The following is a 14,306-nucleotide window of genomic DNA, read 5'->3' as shown; positions in this document are numbered from 1 at the left end:
TGAACCTATTTAATGTAGCCATTTCTGTGCTGAAATACATTTCTAATACCTGGAGTGAGTAACACTAGATGTGGTACTGTTTTAAAATGGCAAACCAAACAGTAAATGGACCAAATAAAATAATGGGTTAACTGGATTATTCTTAGCTTTGTAAGGAGAGGAGGTAGTAAAATAGTAGACTAAATGAATGTTTTGTTGATAATCCTCCCTCCTGTTTCACTTCTTAATCTAGCTACTTAACCCATCTCAAGGTAACTTGAGATTTAGTGCCAAGATGCCTCTTGGGTATTGATGATTGTGTGAAAATTATTCCCCATTCTTCCTCCTTTCCCAATTACCTAACTCCATTCACAAGCAGAGCAAGCTGAGGGCAGTTTGTATCAAGAGCAGTTAAGTGGTTTTGAAATATTAATTTCTGTGGAAAAGGTTGCTTGAGAAATGACAAAAATATGCAAAACAAGTTCAAGGGAGTGGGAAGGGGGCAGTGGGCTCTTAGATATCCATAGAACTAAATGTGGAAACGAAGCTAGCAAATGAAAATCAGATGCTTTCCTCCATCTTCAGTTTTGATGTGTTGTTTGTCAGATATGAGATGCAGAACATTGGACATTGTTTTTTAAGCTAAGTACATTGGAGGTATTAAACTTCTGTAGACTTGATGCAAATTGATACAAAGGCTTTCAATTTACTTCTGTATTGGTGGGAGTTGATTTTGTATTTGTATTTTGTATTTGTTCTAGTTTAAAATACTTCTATTCTGTAGAATGAACTAGGATGGGAAAGTAACATTTTCTTGTTCACTGAATGAAAACACTAGAGAGAGTATTTCCGATGATAAAAACATTTTATAAAGATTATTAAAAACAAACAAACAACCACCCCAAAACAAAACAAACCCCTGGGTGTATACCTATACCCCAGATAGTGTGCACCCAAGACAGTGCCTTCTATTTGGCCAGAAGATTGTTGATGCTACCTGCTTATGCTGAAACTATAGAGGAAGGTCTAGAAGGTGGGAAAGGTTATGGCATAATGGCACTAGTCTGAAAGGATAAGTGCATATATAATCTTACTGACTACAGTCTGGTCATTCTGACATGTTCTGAGCAAAATGGAAAAATGTGATAGTAAATATGCTAAAGAGTGATTACCAACTAGCAAAGATGTCTACCCAGTGTTAATAATTCACTTTATAAGTTACTGTGATGTTTCACTTTTTTAATGTCATAACCTGGGGATTATCTTTAATGGATTTAATAAAGGGCTGATTTTCATTTTTGAAATTCTAATTTAAAGAAATGTAGGCTGTACCAATAAGATAAAGGGCTGTCCTACAGAGCAGTAATAAGTGTAATTGAATAAGTCTAAACATACTTTTTTTGAGGGAGTATAAATCAAGTTTCTCAAAGTAGAAAGACATACTAAAGAGTCTAGAAATAAGAGAAATTCACTATGAAAGGGAGACTTGGAACAGTAGCATTGATTTAAAAGAAATTCTGGGAAAAGTGGCAATTCTCAGCTCTGTTCAGCTGGAAACTGGTTGTCTTTCTGGAAGACAATCTTGCCCGTGACTGAAATTGCCAAGTAGTATGTTCCCAGAATGACATGCAGTGCTTGTAGCAAGTGTCTAATTTTTTAATACATTCTCAACTCTAGTAGAATCAATTCAGAAAGTAATGCATAATTAATAAATTACATAAGCCTGTGTGTCTTCTTATATAGTTAAATCTTGACTTTAAGAGTTTTCTTCTATCTTCCTTTCTCTTCCAGGCTGCTTTTTTTGTTCTAGCATTTTTAGCAGCTATGTTTTGCTCTTACCCCAATCCAAATCAGGATAAATGCCCTGGAAGCTATACTCATCCACTTAAAGTGCAGACTGTCATTATCACTGCAAAAGTAATTCTGTGGATTCTGCACGTTTTTTTTGAACGGTACATCCAGCACCACCACAGTAAAGTCAGAAGCAGAGGTTACTTCTCAATATACCGATCAACAAGACATCTAAAAAGGCTTCCACTGCTGATACAATCCACAGGTGAAGTGAACTTGTTTTCCTGTTTTGTTTTTTTTCCTTATAAAGTTTTAAACTGTCACATGATAAGACTGAACACTTATATATAAAATGTGTATATTATAAACTTCTAAAAACCTGCCTATGGGCATTTATAAATTAGACTTATTTTAGTCAGGTGGACCTACTGACTGACTTTTTTGGCCTGCCAGATGCATGTTGTAAAGAACTCGCTGTAGTGGAAAAGTGCCCGCAAGTGTGAAGCTGAGTCAAATGTCTAGTCTTCAGCCATAAAATGTTAAAGACAGCAAGGTCTGTGTTTGACTGCACATAATCTTGGTTTGCATACTCATTTGTCTGGTTGGGTATGTGGCAAGACTGCTCGTCTTTCCAATAAGTGTGCTACTCTTTCTTTTCAAGCTCAGCAATTCAAGTAGAAACAGATGAATTACTTGTTGATCAACAGCTATCTGAAATCGGTAAAATAAGCAATTTTCTGATCTTTAGTGGGGCTCTATGCAACATTCAGCTCTACTTGTGACTGCCTTTTTCTACTTTCTATGGACAAAGGGTGATGTATGGAAGTGGTTTAACTATGTATTCCAAGTTACTTCACTGGCCAGTGAAGCTGAAAGAAGTATTGGTACAATTGGCTCGTGTAACTTTTCTGACAAACTATTTCAAATCTAAAATCAATCTAGCTTGAGTGGATTTTTCACACAAAAATAGCAGGGGGAAAAGGAAAAGTGGTAGCTTTTACAGTATTTTTCTCTCTTATAATCCCACCTCCCTCCTGTAAAGCTTCTGAATAACTTCAGTAGAATTTTTTTTTACTGGAATTGAGAAGTTAGATCATTCTGCTTTTTATAAAACCCTAGCTTGCTTTCCACCCAGTTACTGAGAGAGCTAGTCAACTTGATGAGTGTGCCAAACTTCAGGCTATGGCCACTAGATAGAGCTCTGAAGATAAATATGTGTTTGCAGTGCAGTGGCAAAATCAGGCTACAGCAGGTTTAAGGATGTTTCAAGAGAGAGTAAAAGGACTATTTCCTACCCATTGCATTGTAATCTGGAATACTTAGCCCTGTGTCCAGTCTTAGATGGAGCCCTGTACAAGACAAACTCTGGGCATGTGTAAATGTTAAGGTGCAATCAGTTGTGTGCTGTAGACTTTGATGTAAATCGTCTATAGGAGAAGGTGGTTAGCTGCATTACTGCAGACTCTGTGCCATGCTAATCACTGCTGATACTGCTTCCATCCTGACAACATAGATACCTAACAGAGTATGAAAGAGAACTCTACGGTCCCCTAGCTACATTAATGTTCTTGATGCACTTAGTACTTTATCCAGACAGATTATAGCATTTTTATAGGAAAGAAAAAAATATTTCGCATTCTCTTATCAGAGGATGAGGGTGTGTACAGAACTAAGAATGCTTATTAGGTCTGTAATTCAACACTTGCTCTCCTTGGCTAATTGTGCTCATTTCAGTTAAACTTTCAGTGACTTGCAAGTATTAAAATAAAAGCCAGGTAACTGGAAGCCTATGCAAGTATCTCCCTGTGAAAGGAAGGTGTTTCTGGTTTTTGCTCTGCTAGCCTCACTTAGATACACCTAGATCCACCACATGAAGGAAAACATCCTCTCACTTTGAATTGACTGATGTGACCTCTCAGGAATTAAAAGACATTAATAGTCTCCAAACAGTTTTAGGGATGGATAGCAGCAACAAGATTAGAAACTGTTTAAGCCTACACTTGTATATTAGGTATTTCGAGTACATTTCTTCCACTCTTGTTCTTAAAGTCAGAAAACATCTGCAAGAACACTTAGAATTCTCTACCATTACAGTCAAATGCTGCCTCAAAACCCCATTTTGCTGCCAGCAGTTGTAAGCTTGCATGACCTGTGTTAAGGAAACTGGCCAAAGAGGCAAGTATGGCATGAAATGGAAAAGCATTACTGAAATACTGCAGCCTAATGCAGATACTGGAGATGAAAGTACAAAGTTATTTTCAACAGCTAATGAAATTGTTACACCTGTAAAATATACCATTTGTTTTCTAGGTAATGCAGCCCTGCTTTTCATTCTGGCAATGCAGCATTCCTTTCCTGATCACAGTAAAGTGTACCTGTATCTTATCTTGGGAGTCCTGGGCCTGGAGCTGATTAGCTGCCTGACGTGCTTAGTGATTTACACAGGTGAGAGACAATTTTTGCCTTCTTGAGTGAGACTTGTTATAGCTGCTACTCAGCTGTTCTGTTTGCCCTCACAATAGCTCCCCAAACCATTTAACTGCAACTATAAATACAGAATGATTCTGTGCCTTTAGAAGGAGAACTAAGGCAAATCCAAAACAACTGGGACGGTTGTCAGGCTTGATTTGATCTCCCAAGTGCTGCTGAATGAAAGCTCCATGCTACCTCAAAGCTGTTGATCCAGTGAAGTGGCAATAAATGCATAGTTGTTGCAAAAGTGTCCTGTGAACAGGCTTGTCTGTTTAGCAGTGTGTTCTCAAGTGTGTGCACCACAAACTGTGAAGCAGTAAGGTAGCTGGCTGTCAGAATTGCTTCTAGGGTTTATGTGTGGGAATTGATTGTATGATTGTGCCTTACTCTCCAGACTCTTCATCTTCGGCTGCTCCCACCAAAAAAGCTTCAGTTCCTCTTTGTTGCTGAAATAGAATATTCCCTCTAATTAATGGTTTAAAAAAAAATCATGGCTCTTGGAATATGTACTAATACTAAAATAAGACACTGCTTAATAAAACTGAGGCATTACTTTGTACTGTCACTGTCTTTTAAGGTTATCTGCTTTTAGCTTTGGTATAACTTATCAAGACTTGCTAAACCTCTTTCCATTAAACTGCTGCAGAACTATATGAGATGTTGATTAATAAATGCTGGAACCAAATAGTTTTCTCTGATCTTATCTTAGAAGATGTTTGGGTTTATGGCTTGTATTAACTCAATATAACTGGATTGGGAAAAACCACTGAAAAGGTCCAAGATGTTAAAAATGCAATTATTTTTGTTGCCCGAAGAAAACCAGAGATGTTTACAGTGAAGTCCATGTCTGTTTAAATGGCATATAGTTCCTGCTCTTGAATTAGTTAATACTGCTGGTTCTGAGATGCTGCTTTCTGATTACCTACAGCTACAAACAAGGAGATGACATCTTAGCTAAGTAGCTTCATTAGTACTGTTTTTTTCTGGGGGTGGGATTGGAGGAACAAAACCAATGGGCAAAACTTAGTTTGCTCCTGACTTGTAATCAAACAGGAGGAAGGAGAGTGGAAATACTTCCTCCAGGACTGTGTGAAGCTTAAAGTAAAAGCAATTTCTGTGGTAGTCAGTATTTGTGTTAATCTGACTACTTTTTTGTTTCATAATTAGTAATTAATCTAGGATGTCTTATCAAAATGCAACAGGAAATAAGATCGCAGCTGTAAACTGTCTTCTTCTTACAGCTGAATGGTATAGGATTGTCAGAGGCTTTCCTCTGAATGGACCAGCATGGCTTGAGTAGACTAACTGTCCTCTGGAGCAATAAAGGCAATGAGGAGGGAACACAAGCATGGCAGTCCTGGAGAACTATTCCAAGAATGCTGGAGATCATCCCTCCTTTGCATAGGCATACTTACTTTCCTGGAAAACTCAGGAAATAAGAGATAAATTGCAAAACTTTAATAGTATGCCAGGAATTCCAGTGAAATATTATTTCTTACCCTAAGGCTTCTTGGAGCACAGAGAAGAGAAAAACAGAAAAGGATATGCAACTTAAAGTTGACCTTTGTAGTAGTAAGGTCTGAGCCTGGACTTCTGTAAGAGCTCTCAAACCATTTTTCTGCTTATTTGTCATCAAAAGGGTCTTTTTTCCTGGCTTGTACTGTGCTGGTTCCTCTGCCCATCAAATCTATTATCCAACTTATACTTGGAAGTTGAGGGGTGCAAGGTTTTGCTTTTGAAGCTGAAGGAGGCTTGAAGAAGGATCCAGTGAGTGCTGGAACCAAGATGAATGAGAGGCAGAGCTGCATTGCTAGGATGGAGTAAGGCAGTTCCTTTTGGCAACATTGCCTTATTTCCTCAGCAGTCTGGAAACAACAGTCTAAGCTTCATTCTCTAAAGCTTGGTGTGCAAAACTAGGGTTAATTTTTGTGTAACTTAATGCTTGCCTCAAGATGGAGAAGGCCACCAATCACTCTAGGTTGACTTTTCCAGTGGGTAGTGTAACTTGTTTTCTTATTTTCCACCCAAATACGTGTTGAGGTAAGCTAAGAGACAGCATGTGTGTCTCTGTGTGTAGTGGTGGTTTGGGTTTTTTTTAACATTTTAATCAAAATAAAGCTTTACTGAAGCAAAACAAATATATTTGGCCAATTTTGAAAATAGCCTGAGAATCTGTAGTAATAGGGATACTCAGAACTTTCAAATGCAACAGAGTATGTGACTGAATGGGAGCATGAAGCTTCTTTAGTAAGAGCGTTTTAGGGGCAGCTGTCTGCTCACTGTTAGAGTGCCCCTGTCCAAGGCAAGCACTTAGTAGATACCACTTACTGTTAAGATAGTATCAGCTAATGTAACTGAGCAACAATGCAGGGATCAAGGTTGTGTTATGCTAGCAACTTATGATCAACCCCTTTCTTGACTTAGTATATTGGTCTTAAATTTTGGAGGAAAAAGGTAACACCAGTTCATACCCTGTGTCTCCAAGGTGGAATAATTATTTTTTACTACTAGAATGAGGCATAAATGTTTATATGTAGAAGGTCCATGTTCCTGATTTTTTTTTTCTTTTAAATATTACTGCCTCACAAATTAAAGTGGTGGCATGGAATACCTGATTGTAATTCCAGATACTTATTCTTGCTCATCAGAGCTATTTTATGAATTGTATGATGCCCAATGTCCTATGAAATACTACTGCCTTTCTTAAAATTATCTCCATTCAGTAGTTCATGCATATATAGCTGTGGGATGCAGAGGCAGAGATTCAGAACAAGGAATTACTGTGATTAAACTATAACAGACTTGACATGTATAAATTGTTCAAGTGAGGTAAATGTGTGTGGAATGAAGTGTGACACAGATGCTCTAAATGCCAGCTTCCTATTGTAAGTTTGTTATTGACAGAATAGGGAGTCAAGCTTTAAAAGGTTTACTAAATACATGTATTTAATGACTGTCTTACATACTTCTTATATCACTTGAATAAAAGACTAACATTCCCACAAACAACACGTTGTGAATTCCGCATCCATTCCTTTGTGGCTTTATTTGTAGAGGAATACCATCCTAGAAATAACTAACCTTTCAGCCTAACATGTAGTTAGCCTCTGGAGGGTCTTAGCATTGTTTTAGCAGGGTGGCCTGTAATAAACCCCATGATATTATTGACTTGAAAGGACAGTCTCTCTGCTGCAGTAGCGTGGATTTCTCATGGAGCCAGACTGTAATGTTTTTACTGTCATTAGATATATTGCTTTGCAAGCAGTCGTAACTGCAGAGTCCCACATGCATACTCCATTTTTCTCGGTACATTCCCTTAATCAAGATCTGATATTGAATGGCTTCAAGTATTTTCAGCTTCCTTCCAGAAATAATGCAGAGGGTGCCTACAGCTTCTCTCACCCTCACCCATTCCCATTCCACATCTGTTAAATTTAGTCTTAAACTTTACTCACAGATGCACAGGAATGATTTCTGGTTTTGAACTTAACCAGTACTGCAGGGTTCACAATGTGAAGCTGATCACAGAGCCACTCCGGTTTGAATACTTAAAGGGTTTCTGTAGCAAGTCTGCCCTAGTTCTACAGCAGGCAGACAAACTGCTCCATTGCAGGTAGTCGCGTTAAAATAGTGTTTATCAAAGAGCTTAACTTAGATATTCTGACCTAGATACTAGTATCAAAACTTTTTTATGGCACGTTGCTTAATTTATGGCCTAAATTTGGAGACTGAATCTCAGTATCCTTTCAAGTGATAAATTCTCTGCAGATATTGAGCAGTATGTTCAAGCTTCACCACTCTGGTCTTTGCTTCACTGTGGTCTTTTAAGTAGTGGGGCTGAGGGGGGGATGGGGAAAAAACAACAACAACAAAAAAATCCCACCAAATCACCACTAACTTATAATCAAAGCCATTCCAGAAATCAGCAGAGGTAGATTCTTGGTTTTTCTTTCCTTTTTCCCTGTTCCTTAGGTTCCCTTATTGTCTTTCCATCTCCTAGCCTAAGATAATCCTGTAATAATCTGTTAGATTTTTGTGGGTTTTAACTTGAAGCCTGATGATAAAGCTTTTCCTTTTTCTTTCTTTTATTGCTTTTCAACTAATTGATAAAACTTTGTTGCAGTGAAAATAAGCAACTTCAATCGTACGAAGCCAAGACCTGATGTAATTGAAGAAGAAAAGATGTATGCTTACCCTAGCCATATTACCTCAGAAATTGGATTCAGGTCAGATTTTCTGTATTAATCTTGTGCTGTGTACAGCCATGGTATATAGGTAACACTGACTACTGTAATTGCATTTCATTCTGTAGACTTGCATATAATGTTAAATCTGTCAACCAAATGAGAGGTCGGAACAATAGTTCTGAAAGAAGCTATATACTTAATGCTGCCATTTTACATGCGCAGATGAGAAGCAACAGAGTCCTGTACTTTCTACATAGTAATGGGAATTTGTTATGGAACAGAAACCCTCAAAGAGAACAAAGGGGATTTGACCATTTATGGCTGGTTGCATGAGTCTTTAATGTGCTATAAATAACTGTGCTTAATCTGGTTTAGTTGACTTTATATGGGAGTTTGAGGGAAGATGCTGGTGTCTTACACTGTTAGTTAAAGAATGCCTACAGAAGCCTAGCTTCTTCAACCAGTTCTTTCAGGGAAGGAAATACACTGTGGGCAGTTGACAGATAAAGAAGATGACTTTGCAGCTGTGTTCTGTGCCAGCAGTTGGACATGAGATTCTAGTAAGGGATTTGGAATATATTTCCAGTTTGAGAAGGAACTTTAAAGGTGGGTGGGGCACTTAAGAGGTAAGGAAGTTCAGTGTGTCAGAGAAGCTACCCAGTATTGACCTCACAAGTGCTGAGGCTTACTGCTTGTTTGTTCTTTGTGTATCTTCCAACTGTTTGAACATCTTCCAGTTGCTGAAGCAAGTATGGTATGAGTTAACAAATCATCAGAAGTAATCTGGATTTTCAGATAAGAATTTATTTAGAATTTTTCTAATACAGTGTGATTCTTTCTGTATGTGTGCCACAGTAAAAAGTAGAAGTGCAGAGATGACTAATACTTTGGCACTTCCTCTGGTGTCACAAATGCAGCCTGCACATGCTTTTATGGAACTTGGAAGTAGATGTCTGGGATACAGGAAGGATTTAGAGTTGTCTTGAATTTTGATACAATGTCTGACTTCCATCTTGATAAAAACACCACGATGAATGCATGGTGGACCTCATTCATTTCTCATTCAGCTTCTCCCCTGAGAAATTCTCAAATGCCGAGGGAATGAGTCTGCAACAATAAGCAGCTGAGGAAAAGACTGATTATATTTTTATTAAAGACTGCAAGCTTCCTGTGAAAACTGATTGCAAAACAGTTATTTTAATTCAGCTTTATACAACTCTGACTCTTTCAATAGACCATAACTCTCAAGGGAAAAGTGAATCCAGTCAGCCCTTCAGGTGACCCTGATTATAAGAATGTTTTTTGAATATTATGACCTCTACAACTTAAGCTACTGATCAGGACTTCTGGTGCTTTAAGTTGGTAATGCACATTAGTGTATTTCTACAGATTTTTCTCAAATAACTTGGCTTTATGTAATGTTACTGTCCTAGCTAAAATGAAAGATGTCTGAAAGCTAGAGATATTCTAAGTGGCAAGTTAGCTGTACATCAGGTTGTAGATCTGAAATAGCACAGCTATTGGGTGCTGATGCTGTTACAGTATTGTGCCAAATGGTATCGCTGCAGGTTAATCAAGAAGTTTGTCTTAAACAGCTTATCCACACAGCTAATAAAAATTCTATGCTTGGTTAAAATAAGCTTTATAACATATTTGCAAAAGGTGCCACAGATTTCTTAGTGCAATTTGAGCATGTTGTCGGGCTCGCTAAGTTTGTTAAACAATAAGAACCCTCATACTACAGCTCTTCTGTAAGTATCTAGCAGGAAATATGTAAGTTGGTTATGGGCATGAAGTTTAGCCGAAGCTTTTTTTTTTCCTCATCCTGCCTTCTCATGCAAAATGGACGTTCAGCATAAAGGTGGCGTAGACTGACTCCTCCCTGCAAAGTACTCAAGATCAACAAAAGTAAAACTGAAGAAAGCAACTTACTAAAGTATTTAATTGGCTCTGACCTTTCATACATTAAAGCTGCTGTCACTTATTGAAACTTATATTCACTTTTTTGTTATTTCAGGGAAAATTCAAGTTTAGAAGAGATAGTTGAGAAGCAAGGAGATGTAATAGAATATCTTCAACGGCACAATGCACTGCTGAGCAAGAGACTACTGGCACTAACATCTCAGCAAATCAAAACTTAACAGCATTTGAAGAACTGTTGCTGTAGCTCTGGAGGGAACATGAGGTAATGCAGTATCCAGACTGACTTGTACAGATGACTCTTCTTCAATCACCTTTCACGCTTTGAAATAGGAGTTAAGCTGGAAGGATGAGCTCTGCATACACTGTAAACCTGTTACAACTGGACACTGACTCTCTTCAAATCATCAATTCTGGAAAAAAAAGGTTGTGGAGTTTCAAGGATTTTTAATTCCTAATAGGTGAAAGCTGGACCTGAGGTAGCAGTTTAACTTTGTTCAGTTGTTGCTATTTTGTGCTGCTATTTTGTCCTTAAGCTTCAAACTACCAAAATATTTCATATTTCTAGAATACACATTTGTTCTTTCTTGAATTTGTTTTCAAGGGATGACTCTTCGGTTTCTAGCGCTGAAGTTAAGATTGGACATGTTCTGTCACTGATTCCTGTTACTTCTAGTGTTAGAGGTGGTGTACTTTAATAATCCTATACCAAGTAGATACTTGCATTCTTTTCTCCTTTGTCAAGAAAATGAATGAAACCATTGCCTGTGCCAGTGGAGAAATTTGGTGTACAATTTAGGATTAAAAAAAAAAAAAGGCGGTGAGTGCCCTAGAAGGTCAAATCTCAGATGTAAGTGTGTAGAACAAAACAATGCCATGAGCAATTTGAGCAGCTGTTCAGAATTCTGGCTTTAAAACCTGTAAGAGGTATCCTTAGGACTGATGACCTTCTTGTTATGAGGACTCTACATCAGCTAATAACAAGATTCCTACTCTGCAGACTGAACTGACTTCATACAAAAATACCTGAGTAAACTTTTTTCATTAACCTAGTTACTAACTTGTTGTTGAACAGCTTTAAAGATTTTGTTAGATGCATCAGTTACACACATCCTTGCTCTTTACTTCGACTCTTCAAAAAAAGTCAGTGTCGTGATTCAGTAGCTAAAATGGTGTACGTGAGGAGGTGAAAAGCAGCAGAAGACAGGTTTTCTAGAAACTGGTGAAACAATAATTTTTGGTTCTGTTATTGGGAAGGCTGGTGAAACAACCACTGTGTTCTGGATACTATTTTGTCTACCAGTGTAGATTTCTTTCAGAAGCCAGTACCTCTGTGGCAAGACAGGGTAATTGCTAATAAAACTGGGAAGAAGGCTCTCATGAGCAGTGGTCTTGTTGCACATAATAAAATTAATCCACCCTACTTTGGTCTTAGGAAATAACTTTAGAAATAACTGTTTAGTGTGCAGCAAACACAGGGGCTGTCTCATTTAAAGGAAATCTGTAGATATTGGATGTTTTGCTGCTATCCAACACTAGATTGTTCTCCTTAACTGTTGTTTCTTGAAAATGCAGCCAGGATTTTACAGTATACATGTGAGGAATACAAATGTTTTTGTTTTTAGTACTCAGATTTTGATGTGATTTGTGTATATCAATTTATATAATTTCTATGGGAAGTGGTAAAATGTAACTGAAGTTCATGCACAATAAATGCAACTAAGGAAAAGTGTGAATTGTCACTTCTAAGCTCATGTACAGCTGTTGAAGACTGTTCCAGTATGCAATCTCTGCAGATTTTGTTATGCTGAAGTTCTTTCAGCACAGTTTTGGTGCTTAAAACTACCCAGAAACTGTTACGACAAGGATAGCTGTATGTGTGAAGTTTTCTTTATTCTCTTTTCTGGGTAATGTGTTTTTCCATCACATTCCCCTGCCACTTCTGGCATATGATTAACAACTTGCAACAACTAGTCCCCATTTTTATCTTTGTCATATTATCACACCCCCACTGTAGTCTATTTAAGCTTCTGAAATAAGTGGTGCTTCTCACTTGCACAGGCTCCAGATCGGAGCCAGCCCTTTCTATGGCTCCTCCTGAACACTCCAGCCCCCAGCCATGCTGGGTCTGCAAACAATTACTGAGTCGGAGCTGCCGGTGCAGGGCCGGGACTGTATGCACCAGCGCTGAGTCCCTTCTCAGCACCCAACTCCGCCAGACCCCTCAAGGCCAGCTGTGCCTGCCCGCTCCTGTTGTGGCATCACTGCGGGTGGTGTGGCGTGGCACGCTGGGGACTGTTGGCCAGCTCGGCGCCGGGGACCCTTTTTCAGACATGGTGTGGCAAACCTGCGCAAAGGTGAATACATGTGAATCTGAGCAGCTGAAGAAATGAGTGATGCTCTTCATGTAATTACAGCAGCTGAAATGCGTAAATATTTGTAGGTCTGCGATCTTAACTTAGTAAAATCTAGTAAATTGCAACTGTGCCACAAGAAAATGAAAAAGAAGGAATCTTTCCTAATATATGTTGCAACTGTACATTAAAAAATAAATGTGTTCTATTTTGAGGGGTTTGTTTTAAAGTTATTACTCATTTTGTAATCTAATGGCTTTTTATTTCTGTAGGGGAAAAAAAAATCGGGTTTGGGAAAACAAGTATTTCAGGTTACCTAAGAAACAAGATTCAGGGTTGCCCTTAAAAAAAAGTTCACGTGGGTTTTCTAATAATTTCTAGATGAACTGCTGAAATGTGTTAAATATTTTGTACACATGAAAGAAAAGACATTGTGATGATCTCTTGTGAATGCACATCATAATGAGGGAAAAACTCAAGTTGCTCTTTGTGTTTTCCTGAATAACTCATAGTCGAAACTCTATATAAACACTTAAGTATTTCACCTGGCAAAGGAAATGACTGTTTGTAAAAGATTTTAATACGGTTTTCATGGTTCTACATGAATATGCAGTTAAGCAGGCTTGCCCCACTGCAGGTCATTCCTAATCTAAAAAAGAAAGTTGTATCAAAGACCAAAGGCACTTGAGCAGACAACGATCTAACCTTGAGGTTATGCAAGAAGATGAGAAAAAGCACCCAAAAGCACCCTCAGCGTTGGAATAAGTTAGGTTTTTCTGCATTACTGCTGAATGAAGACAGAGGTTGTGCAGTTGGAGCATTCCTCACTCTGCGCAAGTACTCACAGCTTGATTGCTTACCTTTGGCTTTGATTACTAGCAAGAAAGATAAAGGCCATGGACAGCAGTGAGGGATCACTATGCTAATTGTCTGGTCATAGTCAACTTCTTTACCATGCTTCCCCTGATTGATGTTGATATAAATCTTATGTGCCCCTTAGCAAAATTTGGCTGTGTGTACAGACAGGGAAGTATTTATAGCATATATATGTGGCATAAGGGAAATATTTCCAGTCTTTATTCTTCTATAATTTCCTTTTTTCCATACTGGAAAGGGAAGAGGTGAATTGTTTATTATCCTTTGGGAACACACTAATCTGCTGTTTCTCACCACAGCCTTACATTTACCTCTATTTCCTGTTGACCTGCTCTTATATAATTTTGTATTTCACTTTCAAATAGCTAATATAACTTAAAATACTTAGAAAAAAAATTATTTGAAAGTAATTTTCATTATGTAACTCTCCAAGAACAAGGAGTTAATTCTGAGTTTCAGAAACGTGCATCTTGGCTTTTAGGTTGAGGCCTGAATTTACCTTTGGAGCAAGCTCTGATTGTTAGATTACATCAAGGCAAATGTCAATTCTGACTTTCAACAGACAACTACTTATATTTGTACAAATTTCCTTTAAATGTACACTCATACATGCACGTGAACAGTTCACTCTGCTGCTGTCACACTGTCCCAGTACTTCATGTTTATATATGTAATCACGCTGTGTTTTGCAAAGCTGTTTATCAGGTGAAGCTTATGTTGTGCAAAT

General features: G+C 38.0%; 1 protein-coding gene across 1 annotated transcript in view; it reads left to right on the top strand.

Moving 5' to 3' along the window:
- Window positions 1-10,737, top strand: part of TMEM192 (transmembrane protein 192) — a gene marked incomplete at its 5' end in the record, with an annotated part of 13,610 nt that extends 2,873 nt beyond the window's left edge. The window contains 4 exons of the mRNA XM_010182932.1: window positions 1,771-2,035; window positions 4,081-4,215; window positions 8,366-8,468; window positions 10,447-10,737. Coding sequence (XP_010181234.1) covers window positions 1,771-2,035; window positions 4,081-4,215; window positions 8,366-8,468; window positions 10,447-10,570 — 627 coding nt within the window. The remainder of the gene's footprint in view (window positions 1-1,770; window positions 2,036-4,080; window positions 4,216-8,365; window positions 8,469-10,446) is intronic.
- Window positions 10,738-14,306: the final 3,569 nt, after the last annotated feature.

This window comes from Mesitornis unicolor, unplaced genomic scaffold (genome assembly GCF_000695765.1).
Source record: "Mesitornis unicolor isolate BGI_N332 unplaced genomic scaffold, ASM69576v1 scaffold29864, whole genome shotgun sequence".
NCBI lineage: Eukaryota > Metazoa > Chordata > Aves > Mesitornithiformes > Mesitornithidae > Mesitornis > Mesitornis unicolor.
This window is presented reverse-complemented; position numbering and strand designations above follow the sequence as displayed.